Source organism: Nicrophorus vespilloides, unplaced genomic scaffold, assembly GCF_001412225.1.
Source record: "Nicrophorus vespilloides isolate i.1.1-1 unplaced genomic scaffold, Nicve_v1.0, whole genome shotgun sequence".
In the NCBI taxonomy this organism is placed as follows: Eukaryota; Metazoa; Arthropoda; class Insecta; order Coleoptera; family Silphidae; genus Nicrophorus; species Nicrophorus vespilloides.
The window spans coordinates 30039-49721 of NW_017096212.1; the positions used below are offsets into that span (position 1 = coordinate 30039).

Here is a 19683-nt window from a genome sequence, read left to right on the forward strand (position 1 = left end):
AAACTATAAATTGTACTGTGTAGAATAGTTTTTAGTATTAGTAATGATTTTGAAGTCTATAATAACAGCCAATAATGAAATAATTGACAACTGTTATGAAATGACATTTAAATATGTACGAAATGACAAGTTAATCATTTTTATTTATTTTTACAATGAAGAAGTAAGTGTTTAAAGTTTGCTTTTTGTGTTTGATATGTGTATGATATTAATTAATGATATTGCAGGGATGTTGAGAACAAAGCCAAAGATGATGACGATTACAATCCGCATTTACATCGCGAAATTCCACACGGAACCAAGTAAATCACATATAAAATCGTATTCAAGACTGCAAAAAAAAAACTTCTTTCAGTTATTTCGAAACCGTGGTTAACATGATCAAAGGAGCTTTAGGAACCGGAATTCTGGCAATGCCTAACGCCTTCTTCAACTCTGGTTTAATGGTCGGATTAATTGGTACACTTGTGATAGGTTTCATATGCACTTACTGTCTTCACATACTGGTAAAAATCATGATAATAATCCAAATACTTTTTGAATCAAACTCAGATTTCAGTTGAAAAACCAATACAGATTATGTAAAAGGTTGAAAGTTCCATTCCTCACGTACGGTGAATCAATGAAATTCGCGATGAAAGATTGCCCGTCCGGATGTGTTCGGGCAATGGCAGGTTTTTTCGAGTAAGTTTGTAAAATTTCTAAATCTCTATTTATCAAGTGTTTATACTGTAGAGGTATGGTGGACTTCTTCATAATCGTTTATCAATTGGGCATTTGCTGCGTTTACGCAATTTTCATCCCTGGCAACGTTAAATTGGTTGTTGAAAAATTCACTGGATTCGAGATGTCCTTGATCTTTTACATACTGATATTCCACATCCCTTTGATCCTGATTTGCTGCATCAGGACTTTAAAGGTCTTGGCCATCTTCTCGATGATTTCTAACATCACTATGCTCGTAGCGTTCACAATCATCGGGTATTTCGTCTTCCAAAATTTGCCGAACATTAAGGAACTGCCGGCATTTAACAGTTTCTACACTTTACCGTTGTTCTTCGGTACGACGCTCTTCGCGCTTGAAGCGGTTGGAGTGGTAAGTGTTAAGGAAATGGATTTAAGAAAGATTTTAAAATAGGTTTTTGAAATAGATAATGTCGCTGGAAAAAAACATGTTGAAGCCTTGGCAATTCGTAGGATGGTTTGGGGTTTTGAATGTATCCATGGTCATCGTGACGTTGCTTTATGCAGCTGTTGGATTCTTTGGATATTGGAAATACGAAGAGGAAACGAAGCCAAGTATTACATACAATATGCCACAAACACATTAGTAAGTTTGTTAATCTAATATAAGAAATAATAATATTGATTGTGTGGAAATTTTCTTTGTAGTTTATCGGCTGTCGTCCAGATTCTATACGCCTTAGCAATTTACCTCACTTTCGGCTTACAAGCTTACCCACCTATGAGATACTTAATCGGATACGCGGCCATCACTAAGAAGTATCAGGAGAGCACGAATCAATGGATTATCGATCATTTAATCATCGTGATCTCAATATCTTTTGCCAGTAAGTTTCAATCAAATAAATCTCTGTTTTAATTACGCTAATTTTTCAGTTCTTGCAGCAGCGGCCATCCCGCTTTTAGCATTATTCATCTCTCTATTAGGAGCGTTCTGCTTATCAGCTTTAGGCTTCTCTTTTCCTGCTTTACTGGAAATATTCGTGAGGTGGCCTGACTCGGATTTTGGTAAAGGCGGAATCGTTATGCTTCAGGATCTGTTCTTCATCTGCTTCGGATGCTTCGGGTTGGTGGTGGGAACGTATTGTTCATTATCGGAGATAGTGATAGCATTGAACAATCAAACAACAAGCAGTTCTTAGGTTTCGTGCGCGTCGTATATTTATGTACTTTTATATACATCTATATATATATAAAAAAAAATACCTTAGTTTCGAAACAAAACATGTCTTAAAAAGTAATAATAATAGTAACCACTTATAAATAGATTTGTTTTTTACAGTATTAATATCTAGCCTAAATGTATATCACAAAAAAATAAAGTGTCATGTAAAACAGAAATAAATACAAGAGCTACGAAAAATATAACCCCCGGAGTAAGTGTGCGTTTGATTTCTTTAATTATCGTTTCATCCGTCGCTAATAGCTCAACTTGAAGTCGCAGACTAACGAGAAATGATCCGAAGGATAGTTGTTGGATGGAACGCGATCCGGGCCGATCTCATCGCCTGTCGGGAATTCCAGCACTGCGTCCACCTCGAGCTTGTCCTTAGTGTAGAAAACGTAGTCGATGGTGTGACACACCTCGCCTTCCTCCCTGATCTTCCACGTCGTGTACGGTGGTTCTTCGGAGCTCTTGCAATCCGCGTACGCGCTCGACAAATTGAATTTGTTGTTCAGGAGTGTCGAGTAGATTGGTTCTGTTGGTTCCGCGTTGAAATCGCCGCAAAGGATGACAGGACGATCACCGCAGTGTGTCGATAAGAAGTTCAGAAGATCCCTTCCTTGCTCGTTGCGTAAAGTCGCCAACAATGCACCCTTTCTTGCCTTCAAGTGTGTAGTTACCACGCAGATTTCCTTTCCAGTTTCTAGCACTTTCAAGATCATCAGCATAGCCACCTAAAACCATAACAATAAAATTACAATCAATTTCATTAAGGTTACCTCTCAAATAATCGAAATCCCGACAATAGTGGAAATCTTGACAACCATAATTTCAAAATCCCGAACATTTTAGCGGATTTCAGCAAGCCTCATTCAATTTTGTCAATGGGCCACATATATTTATATAATTTAGTTGCATTATAGAAATAAAAAAAATTGAGCGTAAAATTGTTGAAATGATCTATAATATACATATATATATAAGGTATACAGTGATGAAGTGAGAACTTCTCTTCCCAGTTTCTCTCCTTCACCATTAAATATCCACACGCACAAATTTTATCACTGCCTTTTTGTGACAGAATTATTTCACAAATATTCCATTGATCATTCTAAGCCTTAGACAATGAAATATCAATGTTCTTTTTTTATTGACGTATTAAGTAATAACGCTCATTTTTAAATTCTTACGTTTTAAGTCTATATCAAATAACAAAAGATACTGTCGAGATTATAGTTGTCGGTATTTTGATTGTCGGGATTTCGGTTGTCGGCATTTTGATCCGAACCGCAAATAATCGTACCTGATTGCTTTGCACTCTCCAGATTTCCAATATCCTCGACTCCTTCTTCACCAGTTCGTATTTGTCTTTGCGGTAGAAGATGGCGCAGCCGTCTGGACCGTTGTTTCCGTCTATGTAGATGCACGGGGAGTCCGGTTTCGGGAAGAACATTCCCGTGTATCCTTGAGTATTCAACACGTATCGCAAGAAATTAAAATGATCCACTTCCTACAAAAACACATAAAAAACAAACAGATTAATTATTATCTCGACGGTTACATCACTACTCCATAATTTAGCAATAACGGTTCGATGACGTACTTGTAAGCAGATGATGTCCGGGCAATATTCGATGATTTCCTCGATCATGTGGAATCTCCTGTTGTGCCATTCCAAAGCCTCGTCTGGGCATTTCACGAAGTTATCGTTGAACTGACCGAGAGCTACAAAAAAATAAATAAACGTTTAGTTATTGATGAAAAACAAATATTCGAGAATTGACTTACATTGTGAAAGGACGTTCCATTGGAAAATGCGCAAAGACAGAGGATTCGAAATGTAATCGCTGCAACCTGAAAGCAAATATCAAAATTATCAAATCATAATTAAAACAGTTAATAATCTAGAGAATTTTCAAAAGTTAGTTCATAAGTTTTGTAGTAAATTAGAGATTTCATTAAAATATTTTATTATATAAGATTTCTTGTATAGTAATTAAAAAAAAACTATTACAAATTGAACTTCCTAGAAACTGCGCTTGTAGAAAAGAATGCAAATTTAATAGATATATTTGACAAACATTCTGAAATTGTCATCTACATGTTAAGTTCCAATCCATCATATAATAATAGGAAGAGTATTTTTTAAATTTGTTTAAAGTTCAATTTTCATTAAAGATTCATTAACATGAAAATAAAAGTTATGTAACCAAATTTAACTCACTTTTTTTTAAATTTGAAATAATGAAATTACCTTCAGAAACTCCACTTAATTTGCGAGCCTTCAGGCTGTAAGTCAACATATCATCATTGCTTTTGGCCCTCCTGAAGGGTCTCTTCACCATCGGGTATAAATCGTACTGTTTCTGGCAAAATTGCAGCAACTCCTGACGACTAATGTTATCCGGAAAACTAACATCGTGATCCAAAACGTCGTCGTTTATAATCTTCGGTGATGACGAAAAGCTGCCCATTCTATAAGAAAAAAAACCAAACAAATCATGAGTAATTTGCAAAAAAATACAAACAATAAATTTTTGCAACGAGATGAAAGTTAATTTTTTTTTTATAATTATTATTATTACCTCTCCAAAATTTTCTTTTGCATTTTAACATTTTTCAGAACTTTATTCTCGATCTCTTTGATTTCAACGTCGATCACATTCATCTTCGCAACCAGTATTAAACGAAAATTACAGAGAGCACAGCATTTTTATACACAGACGAAATATGTAAAAATGTTGCGCAAACAAAGAGCGAACAAAACAAAAAGAAGATGAAAAAAAAAAACACTAACCGCGTCTGGCGCTCTTCGCAGATTTCTATAGAATAAATGCATACGCATAAAAGGGTAAACAAATGGGTGTTATCAGTCAAATCGGTGAAAAGATGCAAAGAAACAAACAAATAAATGGAGGAAAAAAATTCAAATGTAAAATTTAAAAAAAAAAAAAAACGCCAGTGCTGCTATCTATTCGTCCGCGCTGAAATTAGATTTGTAGCTTTCTATAATTAACCATAAACGTGACATGTCTACAATTCAGTGATTCAGCTATGGTTACATGCAGTTTGATCAAATGAGTTACAATCAGATTATTTTATCTATTTACCTATACCGTAAAACGCGTCTGAGAAGTTCCCTTAGTTTACTCATATATGTGAGGTATTTGGAAGGACACGAGAATCTATACTAATCTGATTCGTGTGTGTGTATATGTTTTTTTTTTGGCGCACCAGTTTTACGTTTATAGAATGAGAGATACAGTGTGTACCAGCGAGTGCCACCTATAACGATGATGATTTCGTGATAACTGTACATAGGCTCGCAGCGAATTTATAAACCAATCGTATTCAAAAGAATTTCAATCATAACCCTACTATATTCGATTGTTTGACACATGTCCAAACGAATATTAAAAACAAAAAAAATGAGAAGGAAGAAGAAGAAGAAGCGAAACAATTGAAAAGTTTGTTGGCCCTCCGGATCGATTCGATCACCTTGAAGCAATTAGCTGATCAGCATAAACCACGAAAACAATAAATTAGCTGAACAGGATGTTTTTGTTATTTATTTATTTATTTTTTTCTTAGTTTAGAAGTAATAGATGATAAATTATTAACCTTTCCTGATTTAACATATGTAAACGTTTATTTTTTTCAAACGATGTTACGGTCTATTTTGTGTACAAATTGAAAGGTTTTTCCTTGACGCACGTTTTACTACTGCTACTACTACAAAACAGATTCGTAATTGAAGATTTACGTACGCTTAAACATAACAACAAATTAAATACAAAACGCTTCTTGTTTTCCTCATAATTATCAATTTTAATTAAAAATGAAACAAATACCTTTAAAAACATCGCACACCTGTCAATTGAAATTACTACATTTTTTTCATATAATAAAGGATTTGTTTATAAAATTTATTTAATTAAGACTATGAATTAATTTCATTTAAATTCTAATTAAACGAATAGTTTCATCTATTGATTGAAAGTATCTAGACGAAAGCGCGCAGTAAAACGACGATGTCAAATTTGGTGATATGGGTAATTCCATATTCACTCTAATGCTTTAGGTTACTGACAGCTGAGCAGGTTTACATAGAAATAATTTGATGATATAGGTATTTCCATATCCACTCTAGCGCCTTAGGTTCGGAGAGTTTGATTTTGGACGTGCTTTAAAAATACATACAAATTCTCGTACTTTTGACGTGGTTGTTGTCCTACGCGCTTTTGTCCCATACGTTTTTGTTACTGCACGCTTTTGTCCCATGCGCTTTTGTTACTGCGCGCTTTTATTACGGTGTCCTATGAAATATGTAATTAAAGTTTTTTTTATGATTAGATATGAAATTATCAAAGAAAGCAACTGTAATATTATCTAACAAACAGTTTTAATGGAAGACTAAGAAACTCTTATTAAAATTATTTAAAATATATATATATAATTAGAGTTATTGCAATAATAGTTTATTAGACAATATTATCTTTAATTGATATTAAGAGATAGATAGAGAAAACGAAAGTATTTTCTTCAATGAATTAGAAATTTTACAAAAAAAAAATCTTGACATATTTTTTTTCATATGATTTATAATAATTCTTTACTAATCAATATAATTCTTAGAAAATTATTAATTATCATAAAATTCAATTAACTCAATGATTTGTTCATAATGAAAACAAATTCAGTAATCTACAAATGGAATTATCTGTTATTAGATTTAGAAATTGGAAAAAAAATTAACACATTAAGATTAAGTCTACATTATTTGTAAGATTTGGACGAAATAACTTGATAACAGTGCTCTAATAAAGTTTTGGATCCTTCATCATAAATTAGGTCAAATTCAAATAATTACATCGTTTCAATGAATGAAATAACAGTCTTCGGTTTCGTCATTTCGATTGGATTCACTTCCAAAATAATTCAAATTAATTGCACAACTTTTACTCAAAACCAGATTGTTATTAGGAAAAAAAATAACGTCTGATGAATAAACTACAGTTTTTCTTTGCTAGAATAACAATAAATGCTCGAGTTATAAATAACTCTCAAGCATATTTGGAAACTGGAATTGCCTTTTTATATGTGCCTCCAGATTTAGAGAATAAATAAAATAATTACTTTCTATTTCATTGAAAATCATTAGAATTCAATTGTTTTCTCAATTATCAAAGTTTATAGCTATTTTTTGTAAATTAATTGTTTATTTTCTTGATTTATTAATTATATATTAGAATAAACGAAATAATTGCATAACCGGACTGTTTGAAACCGTACTAAACGAGGAATTAAATACATACAATAATAAACCACACAAAAATATATTGTATAAAAGGAAGTACGATGATTTATGTATTAAAAAAAATTGATTTTGGATTCACTATAGTCCGGTTTTGACTATTCTGAATCCAGACTAATTAAATACCGTAGGAGGTATTGCTGTAATTAGAATTCATTGGTATTCCGAATTAATAAATGTTATTGTTTGCACTTTTATAAATAAATTTGGTGATTCTAATATTGTTGTAATTAAATGAAAAACTAAATGATTTTCTCAAATAATTTTATAAAGTTATGATTATTCGGATCATTTTCGTCATCATTATTATCAAAACAATGTAGATAACTTAGTATATTTGTATTATGGACTTTAATCAGCAGATTCCCGGACTGTTTGAATCAGGACTAACAGAAGAATTAAATAAAATGGAAATAATTGTTGTATAAAGTGAAATAAAAAACGATTAGTTTTGTATACAAAATATTTATTTATACTAATTTCTTAGTATTTACTTTTATTTTACTCAATTTTAATTTAGTTAATTTCAAAATTTTAATACCAGTGAATCCGGACTGATCGAAGCCGTACTATGTGAGGTATTGTTGTACACATTTTGCCCTTAATGAATGAATTTACATTCGATTCTATTATTTCTCCAGTGATTTCGATCCCATTCAAGTACTATTCTCCACACACGTTGCTTAACTTTAATAAGTTGTCAATCTCATTTATATGACTTTAATCAGGAGATCCTTTAGTTATCTACATTGTAAAACCCGGACTGTTTGAATCAGGACTAATCGAGGCTGTGTATAGTGAAAAAAAAACGATTATTTTAAAATTTAGTTAATTTAGACATTCTCATACCGGTGAACCCGGACTAATCGAGGAATTAAATACGTACAAAAACCACACAGATATTGTATACAAAGAAGAACGATGATTTATGTATAAAAAAAATAATTTTGTGTATTAATTTTTTTTTTGAATTCACTATAGTCCGGTTTGGACTATTTTGAATGCAGACTAAACCGAAGCCGCACTGTAGGAGGTATTGCTGTAATTAGAATTAATTGGTATTCCGAAATAATAAATGTTATTCTTTGTAAACTTTGCACTTTTATAAATAAATTTGGTGATTTTAATATAGCTGTAATTAAATGAAAAACTAAATAATTTTATAAAGTTGCACTTTTTAGTAAACTTATTCATAATAGCTATATTTTTAAATAGAAATATTTTGTCTAGTTTCAATTATGCGTTAATCAGTTGAAATTCAGCAGAATTTCAATACATTATCGATGTTGCAATATTTGGAACGAGAAACTACAAACTTAATTACATTGGACAACCAAATTGTAATAACTGTAACTAAATCTATTTTTGGGTGTAGGAAATGCAAGGCCAAGTGTCGCGTAAACACGCGAAATGCGTCTGATATTATTGTAACTTGACTTTTGTTTTTCGAAAAAAACAAAAAAACAAATGGTATAACGATTTTCGGTTTTAATTTTGTGATGAATTATTTAACATGTATAATTAACAAAATATGATTTTCTTTAAATGTTAGTAAATGTAAAGGAAAATTAATTGACCTAAATAATGCGTATTGGAAATTGAGGTGTTGTTAATGATCGAACGGAGGAACAAAGTACATTGTTGTTATTGTGTGATTGGAACGGTTGAACTTTAGTGTAAACAGTTAATAATATAGCTTAATGGAGGTCAAGTTAAAGGTTTTAGCGACTTCCTATTGTATGAACTTGGGTGTATAGCAAGAAGTAAGCGTGTTCTCTCACCTGGGCAAGGTCACTAGACGAGCGTATCTTCTCACCGAAAGGACGAGGCAAGATGACCGGAAAGCAACCATCTTCCGAACCTTTTATTTTATATTCTTTACTTTCTGTTGTTGTTGTTGTTGTATCTTAAAATCTCGTTGGTGAATCAACAAGAGAAGAGTTTGCACACTCTGTTGAGAGTTCAACAGCACTATATACTAAACTCCTCGAAGGGGGTGTAAGTGAAGTAGATCTTCATACAAGAAACGCTCATGATCACTAAATCTATCTGAAAATCAATCGATGTGAACGTTTGGTGAACGATCGTCGCATACAATTTGTATTATAAATAGATTCGGAATTCGCTCATTTGCAAAACGAGTGCTACAAGGTTAGTAAATCATCATCTCGCATTTACTTCCTCACAACCGGAAACGGAATTAGATACACACATTAAAACCAAACATTAGCTTAGACCTAAATTCCAAGGATATTCTCTCTCAAACCTTCGATCAATTTACTATTAGTTTTTTTTTATATACACATACTTCTTTCTTCTAAAGATCCGCTACATTTCTTAAATATTTATATACAATTTTCAGACAATAAATCGGAAGTCCGTCAACGTGTCGAACTTTTTATAGCATCATAAATTTGACTACCATTAAATCATTTTTTAATTGTTCAGGGTTTTCTATATAATTTATTGTTGTTCTCATCAACAATTTTGATTTAATAACCTAATTTGAATAATAGTAAAAGCAATAAATAAACCATAAAATGTATCTAAACTTAATAGTAGTTTGTAATTTTCAGGGATTTGATAAAACTAAACAAGTGAATCAAAACTCAAATATTTTGATCAAAGTACATAAATTTAAAACAAATAATCTTTAATAAATTCTTATTTGATCAAATGATTAGATAATCAATGATTCATGTTAATACTTTATATTCTAATTGATACAGTTTTTATTGATCAATTATTCTAATTTGAAAAGTAATGTATGCATTAAAAAATAATATAGAAGAAAACAAAACTATAAAAGTGTATCAAAACACAAATATTTCCATTAAGATAATTAAAATTAAAAACAACATTTCGATAATTTCCTGACTTCACAAAATTACTCATATTTAATCAATGATTAGATTAATCGATGATTTATGATCACAGTTTAATCATTTCATTATTGTTTAGCTTCATTTGTTACTGTGTTACTCGCAAGGCGTCTGTGAATACAATATCAACCAGACGCCACGCGAGTAACGATTTTACGAGTAACGATTTTACGAGTAACGAAACAAAACTAATAATAAGATTTATAATAAAAAAGAAATAATTTATTCAAATAATCAAAAAATTATAATTCTTATTTAATTAATGATTAGATTAATGTATAATTTCGGTTCATAGTTTGCATCATTATTCTGATAATTTTCGTCATCATTATTATCAAAACAATGTAGAGAATTTTATTGTATTTGTATTATGGACTTTAATTAGGAGATTCATTATTTATTTACATTGTACATCCCGGACTGTTTGAACCAGGACTAATCGAGGAACTAAATAAAATAGAAATAATTGTTACAAAAAATTGTATAATTTGAAAAAAACCGATTAGTTTTGTATACAATTTTTTTTATAGTAATTTATTAGTATTTACTTTTATTTTACTCAATTAAAATTTAGTTAATTTCGAAATTTTAGTACCGGTGAATCCGGACTGATCGAAACCGTACTATGTGAGGTATTGTTATACACATTAATGAAGGAATTTATATACGTTTCTATTATTTCTCCAGAGATTTCGATCCCATTCAAGTACTATTCTCCACACACGTTGCTTAACTTTAGTAAGCTTTCAATCGCATCTACGATCCTTAAACTTCCCACATATACGCATTTAAACGACTCTAATCAGGAGATTCTTTAGTTATCTACATTGTAAAACCCGGACTGTTTGAATCAGGATTGATCGAGGCTGTGTAAAGTGAAAAAAACGTTTATTTTAAAATTTAGTTAATTTAGACATTCTCATACCGGTGAATCCGGACTGATTAAAACCGCACAATGCGAGGTATTGTTGTACATATTTTCCTGAATGAATGAATTTACATTCAATTCTGTTTCTCTAGAGATTTCCATCCCATTCAAGTACTATCCTCCACACACATTGCTTAACTTTAGTAAGCTGTCAATCTCATCTACGATCTTTAAACTTCCCACACATACGCATTTATACGATTTTAATCAGGAAATCCTTTAGTTACCTACATTGTACAACCCGGACTAATCGAGGCTATATAAAGTGAAAAAAAAACACGATTATTTTCAAATTTATTTGTACACATTTTGCCTTAATGAATGAATTTACATTCAATTCTATTTTTTCTCCAGAGATTTCGATCCCATTCAAGCACCATTCTCCACATACGTTGCTTAACTTTCATAAGCTGTCAATTAATCATTGATCAATTACGCATTTGGCAAGTAATTTAATATCAATACTATACGTTTATTATAAAACAATATCGACTTTAAATAAAAACCGTTGTTGTTTTCATTCAAAATTAGATCGCACTTTCACGATTGTTTTTTTTTTATTATTTTGTTTTGTTTTTAATACGACTTTTGTTTTAATTGCGCATCCATTAAGCATCAATTGTTTTTCTATTCTTTATTGTTTTATTTTTGTTTTTTTATCTACGACTTAGTCATACGTATTTAGAACGTTGTTAGAAGCAAAAACTAGCATTTCGAGACTATCTTAAAATCGAATTTAACGTCTTTGGACCGAGGTCTTCCTGTCAGATTGTCCGATATTACAAGGTTGATTTTTATAATATCACCGTTTAAAAATTACCATGTATCATTTGCAATTTATATTAATTGAACCTGAAGTAAATGAACTTTTTTTTAAGATTTCCTGGTTTTAATATTTATGAATAACGTAATATGGTTATTCAATCATTTGTAGGTCAAATGTTATTTTAGTTCAAATGTAACACTTCCTTAGTTCATTTTTCTTTCTTTAATTAAAAATCTAATTTTAAAAGATATGTAAAAAGCAATTAAACTATGTAATAAGTAATTACAATAAGCACAGAATAAAACACTAAAAACTTAACCTTTAATAAAATGCAGAAAGAAAACTTAATTTATTATTTTAAATTTACAATTTATCATTTTTAAGCATTTTAACGAAAATTTAAAAACTATGTCTTTTCGAAATAATTGAAAAATTACATAATTTTTAACCAATCGTTAAATCAAAAATTGTTCCAATTTACATATTTAAACTTATTTATTGGTCAAACATTCACCAAATGAAATTGTTCATATTTTTATATGATTTTGATTGAAATTAGTGAAAAAAAAACATAATATTTCAATTCACATTAGATCGATTTTTTAATTTTTTTAAAATAATTATGTTTAAAATAATTGAAAAAAAATATGTCATAATTTTTCAAAACTCATTAGATCATAATTGTTCGTATATTGTGTTTGAAAGAAAAATTAAAAAAAAAAAACATAATTTTTGTTTGTACTTTTTTGTAATTAATGTGTTTGAAATAACTCATAAAAATATGATATTTCAATAATGATGAAAATTTGTTATAATAATATTTAAATTCATTGAAAAAATAACACAAAATAACACAAATTAAAAAAAAAAATAATAATTTATCAAATGCTTACTTCATTTCATAAATCACTGCTTTTGAATATCTGCATACTTGAACACTTAAATACATACTGCTGAATAAGCAATTAAATGAATTATTATTATCTCCATAAAGTGACGTTAAAACATTTTATTTTTGCAAAAATAAAAGAAAATACTTGATTATCTACAATCATGACATTAACCTTTAATTTTAATGATTTTAATTGCCTTCAAATAGTTATAAGCAAAATTGATTATTTGTGTATTTTCTTTAATTGCAGCTGCAATCAAATTACAAAAAAAAAACGTTTTTATATTGTTTATCATAGAATTGAAAAAATTCTACAATTAGCAATTTATTTTTATTAACGTATTTTTTTTTAATATTATTTTTTTCGTGTCTTGTTCATAGCTGCAAAGTGTGAAAAGTATGAAGAAACCTGTGATATAAAAAGGAATGAACTGTGCACGAAATGGGAGCAGAAATCCGCGCCGAGTGTGTGAGTGTGTGTAGTGTGAATAATAATTGAGCAAGACAGTCTTTCTTGTTCAAAAGTCAAGGACGTAATTAGTCGATTCCTTTATCGTTTATTTTATTTAAGGTGTCCAATACTTTATTTTCCTTTTCTTTTGCGAGCGCACATTCAAGAAAAAAAATCTTATAACAATAGCAGATTCGTATCGCGGCGTTAATCGAAAGTCCTGCAGATCAATCGATCCGTGTGTGTACGGGTTAATTCACCTCTATTCGCTACTTTTTATCCAACTTTTTTCATCGTTCGCTTTGGTAAAATGTCTCAAAAGAACGGCGTTACGACATCGAACAACTATTACAAAACTATATTGTCCGTTTTTTTTTTGTAATGAACAAATTTGTTATATATATACGAAATATGCAAATTCGCTTAAATACTTCAAGTTTTTAATTGTTTCTATGAAGCTTTCTTGATCGATTATACTTATTCAATTATATTACGCAACTAATTGTATCGGCAACTTAGATAATCTTAGTTTTTTTTATAGATCAATAAGTTTAGACTAAATATAGAAAGACATAATGTAATATTTCAAATATTTTTTTTATATCATTTCCAAGGACAAATTGCATGAAAATTCTATTATTGGAAGAATTATTATCTTCAAGAAAAACTTTTTCAATTTATTTAAGAAAAACATATCAAAAATAAGTATAACTCGCATAATCCGGGTAATCTGGACTGGTTGAAACCGGACTAATTGAAGATCTAAAATTAAACCGTACAAATATATACTTGAGAAATCGATCATTTATGTATACATTATTTTTTATAGGATTCACTTGTATTCTGCTTAATTAAAATTTAATTTGTTTTTAAATTTTCTAACTGAACTATAATGAATCCGGACTGATCAAAGAAGCTTTGTGTTTCTTGATCGATTACACAACTATACTTATTCAATTTTATTACGCAACTAATTATATCGGAAACTTATATAATCATAGTTCTTTTTTTTATAGATCAATAAGTTTAGACTAAATATAGAATGACAATCACATTAAATTAAATACTGCAATATTACAAATATTTTTTTTTATATCTTTCGCATAATCCGTGTAATCTGGACTGTTTGAAACCGGACTAATTGATGATCTAAAATTAAACCGTACAAAAATATACTTGAGAAATCGATCATTTATGTATAAATTCATTTTTATAGAATTCACTTGTATTCCGCTTAATTAAAATTTAGTTTGTTTTTAAATTTTCTAACTGGATTTTAATGAATCCGGACTGACCGAAGCCGCACTATACAAGGTATTGCTGTATTTCAAATGAATATAAACATAACAAATTTAAATATTATAGAAAATATGAAATCTGTAAAATTTTGAATAAATATTGAATAATTTAACTATTACTCGCATAGTCAGAGTAATCGGACAAATTGAAACCGGACTATTTGAGGATCAAATACATATTTGATTATTTAAAGGGAAAACCGATAATTTATGTACTGATCGAGGTATTTCTGTACAATTAAGTGAATATAATTAAGAAATTTTACTTAACGTATGATATGTATAAAAGTAAACTTTTTATAGAATGGATTAATTATATAGAATATTAAATATGTACTTGCATTATTTCTCGCATTATTTCCTACGTTTATCTCAATTTAAAAAAAACTAGTTTTTGAACGTACAAACTAGATTTTAAACGTTTGCAAAAATAATCTGTTTTTCTTCAATTACATTTAATTGCAGTAATTTTCATGAATATGTTATTAATGTAGTGAATATGATTTGAACAATAGTAGGAAAAGTAAATTTATCAATTTTCCAGAATCAATAATTTCAAGTTAATTTTTTTGTCAATTTTATAATTGTTCACTATTTATAATGAAAAACCTAACCTAACAAACCTAACCAATAAAACAAGATAAAATTAAATTTTATACCGATACTTTTATATTGAACAATACAATATAACAATATAAAGTGATGACAAAATAAATGAAAATAGGATACAAACAAAGTTTGTTATTTGTAAAAAAATTATAATTAATTTAGGAAGAAAAATAAATTTATAATATAAATTTTAATTGATTTGCTAATAATTAATATGAAGTAGAATACCTCGTATAGTGCGGCTTCGATCAGTACGGATTCACTATGGTACAGTTTAAAACTTTCAAAATAAACTGAATTTGAATTGAGCGCAAATTATTATTATCATTGAGATGAACTTAATTCAGTTGAAAAATTATTTAAGAAATTATGACTTTTTACAAGAAGTGCAATACCTCGCATAGTACTATTTCGATCAGTACCGATTTAAAATGTAATAATTTCTTAAACAATATAATTGATTTGTGAATAAATGTGATTGAATCATATGCAACAATCCATTCCGTTTAAAGCATTTCTCCATTGACCTTGTCTTGTGAATTGATGATGACAAAACGAAACACCCACCTTTCGATGCTAACTGTAATGGACTGACTGCACATACACACAATCCACAATCGCAATCTCTCGCTCCTTCTTTCGATCTGTATTTTGTATTTCCATTAACTGCGGGAGGTCATATATAATACAATTTATAAAATCAAAATCGAACGCACTTCAGCCTTCAGTCCAATTGATTCATGACACTACTACTTACTGCACAACAGCCACAGTTTCTTCAACTCGCAATCTTTCGATAAGCAATGAAATAAATCGTTTCATCGATTCATATTTTTAGCAATTAGGGGAAAAGCTTGACAAATCAAAGCATTGCTTTATGATAAGATTAGTTCAATTTGACAACAACAAAAAATGATAATCATTTCTTGAAAGATGATTCAAGTCAATTTTTAGTTTTTGGGTTATTAATATTTTAGTTTTTGTCATATTTTTCAACAATTTAATATTGTACCAATATTATTTATACTTTTATAATAAATATAGCTTCAAATTCTTGATTGATTTCATTACATAATATACAGAAAAACCTCGCATAGTGCGGATAATATGATTCGACAATACAATGTACTGACTGAAACCGGACTAATCGAAGACTTTAAATTCTAATAAGATTTGTTTAATTTGCAGATAATCATTTCATGAAAGATGATTCTAGTCGATTCTTAGTTATTGGTTAAAATTATTTTAATTTTTGTCATATTTTTCAACATTTTAATGTTGTTTAATTGTACTAATATTATTTATACTTTAATAAAAAATATAGCTTCAAATTTTTGATTGATTTCAATACATAATATAACGAAAAACCTTGCATAGTGCGGTTAATGCCAATATAATGTACTGATTGAAACCGGACTAATCGAAGACTTCAAATTATGATAAGATTTGTTCAATTTGCAAATAATCTTTTCTTCAAAGATAATTCAGGTTGATTCTTAGTTTTGTGTTATTTTTTTAAATTTTTATCATATTTTTAACATTTTAATGTTTTTTAATTATACTAATATTATTTATACTTTAATAATAAAAATAGCTACAAATTCTTGATTGATTTCATTACATAATATACAGAAAAACCTGGCATAGTGCGGGTAATATGATTATGCAATATAATGTTCTGTTTGAAACCGGACTAATCGATGACTTTAAATTCTGATAAGATTTGTTCAATCTGCAAATAATCATTTCTTGAAGGATGCTTCAAATCGATTCTTAGTTTTTGGGTTATTAATGTTTCAGTTTTTGCCACATTTTTCTACATTTCAATGTTGTATAATTATACTAATATTATTTATATTTTGATAATATGTTTAGCATCAAACTTTTTATTTGTTTCATTATATAATGTACAGAAATACGCACTGCTTGAAACCGGACTAATCGAAGACTTTAAATTTTCAAACCGTGAATCCGCACTGCTTTAAGCCGGAAGTTATTTGATTTTCACAAGATTTGTTACTAAATTAACTCAATCTTCACGATTCAATTAATTTTATTATATTATTTACTTCCTGAACTTTTATGAAATAAATAAACATTGAATTGATTAATTAATTCTACTATCTTGTTTACATTTTGTTCATTAATCTTTTAATTATTTCCTCCTTAGATTTTATTAAAGATTATTCTAAATCTTATTCAAACACATTAATTTTATTTACATTTTAATAGTTAAACTAAATTTTATTTCAGATTTCTTGTGAATATTTTCGTTACACGTAAACAAATAAATATAATCTGCTGCTAATTAGCACAGATAATCATAAACAAATATTTATTACATACTTTTCTCAGAATTTCCTACTAATAATAGAAAAACAACGCAATTAAAAATTTTAGTAAAAAGAAAATTCTTAAATTCTAGAAAAAATTTCCTATGAGTCAAAAACAATGTAGACTTTGATATTTACATCATTTGATGAAACTTTAATTATTACTCAGCTAAATCGTGCCTCAAATCACGTACAACAATTTTCGTTAATACCAATCAAATCGACTCAACGTTTTAATTTGATGAAATTATGTTGTATTAATAGTTTTTTTTGCTTCAATCATTTTTTTTTTAATTAATTATAGGAGAAACTTAATTAAATTGCAATGAAACCTAGTATAATGAAGTTATTTGTTTATATGTTTCGAATATATATATATAAATAAAACGTATTCTTCTCCAAAACTTGGAAAAACAATTGTGATTCAATCAATCATCAATATGAAAAATTCTATGTTTCTATCTTAATATTTTCTTAATAAACTAATGAAAGTAATTCAATTGTTGTAATCTAAATGAATGAATTAGTATTTTTTTTTCATTTTTATATTTGTTTTCATATCCTTTCTTGAAATAAATTTTGGAATATTTCTAGTAAAAAATGTAAAATAAAATGTACTTATAATTTGAGATTTCCAAAGTTTGTTACGAACTTAATACATATACATATAAAACAAATTGTGAATAAAATATCACTATAAAAATATATTACTTTGCTTGCTTAGAAAACAACAAATTTTACATATTTTTGGTTAAAAAAATATGATAGAAGAAACTTATTTGTTTAATAATATAGATTGGAATTAAAACTAGTATTATTTTTCTAGAATCTATTTCTGATTAAATATTGTGTTTTATACATAGAAGAATTGTATGAACACCTCAATTTGAGATAGATTCTAAACAGTTTTATGTTAGAAAATATTTTTTTTTTAATATTTTTTCTGCATAAATTTCACGTGTTTTCGATTTGAAATTTCTTTGTTCAAGTTCGCTTTTCTTACATAAATATAAGGTGTTTTTCATTCAATTATAAGAATGTTTATGAAAGTTTTATTTGTTATTCTATCTCCTTTTTTTACATTATTCAATAAAAAGTATTTTAGCAAGAATTCTTAGATTTTCTATTTCTTCAAATAATTAAAAAAAAAAGAGATGAATTTAGTACAATAGTGCGTATAGTAAAGGAAATAGGTTCTGCCAATATCCCGTACTACTTGAATCCGGACTAATCGAGGCTATACTATTAAAAATAGTCGTTTTTCTTGATCAACTTTGTTGAAAAAAAAAGCTTAATTAGAAATTTTCAAATCTGACTATAGTGAATCCGTACTGATCGAAGCCCTGACAAAGGTTACGTTTAAAATTGTCTTTATACGTCAATCGATTTAATATAATCCCATGTTAGTCATTTTTCATAAATATTCGTGCGTTTTCCACTTTCCTTTGAATCAAACATTACTCATCCCATTTTGTTGTATTTGTTTAATGTGGAAAAAAAACTAGGATTTGCGCAAATCGTGATTCCAATAAAATTGAATACGATCTTATTGCTCGGATTAAACTATATTGCTTATTGGATAACAAAACGGAATCAGGATTTAAATTTCGCGATAAGCTTTAATTATTCATACATTCGCGTAGCTAGTAATTAGGTATTTAGAAAAAAATAAATAAACAAAAAAAAACTGAATCATTGACGCACTTGGAAACCGTAGAGGAAACGGCGAAAGGATTTCTAAATATACGTTTTTCAAATCGGTCCTTCTCCGTCTGCAACTCGCACCGTTTCTACCCATTTTTGTAGTTGTCGTCGTTTTGGATGGCGTTACGTAATCGCGGAGCGCGTACAGAAAATAGTCAGGACAAAGTTTGTGGTTGACAAAAATAGAAAGTTAAATAAATGTCGATCCAAGAAGACTCGTCCACACGTTCATTTTTGGATGACGTTAACTTAGTTTTTATTTTGTACCAGGTTTTTTGTTTTAATGATAATCAAAATTTTGATTATAATATCAATCTTGAATCACATTTTTTGAAAGTTTTATTCACATTTATGACTCATTTTTTGTTATATATTTATTAATTTTACACTCTCGAATTGGTTTAAATTTCGACAAAAATAAGGAATACAAGAAAAAATATCAATTTTTGAACAAAAATAATAAAATTTTGAACAGAAAAATCAGTATTAATTTGAACTTTTTAATAACAATTGATAAAATTTCGTTAACAAAAAGTCTTTCTTGTCCATTGTAATTATATTAGTTGGAATTAATAAAGGAATAAGAAAATTTTTTTT

At 28.6% G+C, this 19683-nt stretch overlaps 2 protein-coding genes across 5 annotated transcripts in view; one reads left to right on the top strand and one right to left on the bottom strand.

Moving 5' to 3' along the window:
- The first annotated feature begins 155 nt into the window (after positions 1–155).
- Positions 156–1907, top strand: LOC108556279 (proton-coupled amino acid transporter-like protein CG1139). Its single transcript, XM_017912294.1, has 8 exons — positions 156–163; positions 228–302; positions 356–506; positions 560–684; positions 736–1096; positions 1152–1330; positions 1393–1571; positions 1621–1907. The coding sequence occupies exons 1-8, from the start codon at positions 156–158 to the stop codon at positions 1884–1886; spliced, it is 1344 nt and encodes a 447-aa protein (XP_017767783.1). The 3' UTR covers positions 1887–1907.
- LOC108556280 (nocturnin) overlaps positions 1883–19683 on the bottom strand; it is a 21683-nt gene continuing 3882 nt past the window's right edge. Inside the window, exons 1-6 of one of the 4 annotated variants that reach the window (XM_017912298.1) lie at positions 9005–9223; positions 4164–4384; positions 3698–3763; positions 3513–3634; positions 3213–3419; positions 1883–2643 (exon numbers count right to left, since the gene is read on the bottom strand). In XM_017912298.1, the coding sequence (XP_017767787.1) occupies positions 2164–2643; positions 3213–3419; positions 3513–3634; positions 3698–3763; positions 4164–4384; positions 9005–9075 (1167 nt within the window). In that variant the 5' untranslated portion in view covers positions 9076–9223 and the 3' untranslated portion in view covers positions 1883–2163. Of the gene's footprint in view, positions 2644–3212; positions 3420–3512; positions 3635–3697; positions 3764–4163; positions 4385–4494; positions 4606–5019; positions 5154–9004; positions 9224–19683 lie in introns of those variants that run through there. The other 3 variants (XM_017912299.1, XM_017912297.1, XM_017912296.1) reach the window with 3 other exon arrangements.

Bases quoted from the DNA above. Each gene is read 5' to 3' on its own strand.
- LOC108556279 (XM_017912294.1), top strand. The intron at 507-559 runs GTAAAAATCATG...CTCAGATTTCAG, and splicing joins CTTACTGTCTTCACATACTG to TTGAAAAACCAATACAGATT. The intron at 1,097-1,151 runs GTAAGTGTTAAG...TTTTTGAAATAG, and splicing joins CGCTTGAAGCGGTTGGAGTG to ATAATGTCGCTGGAAAAAAA.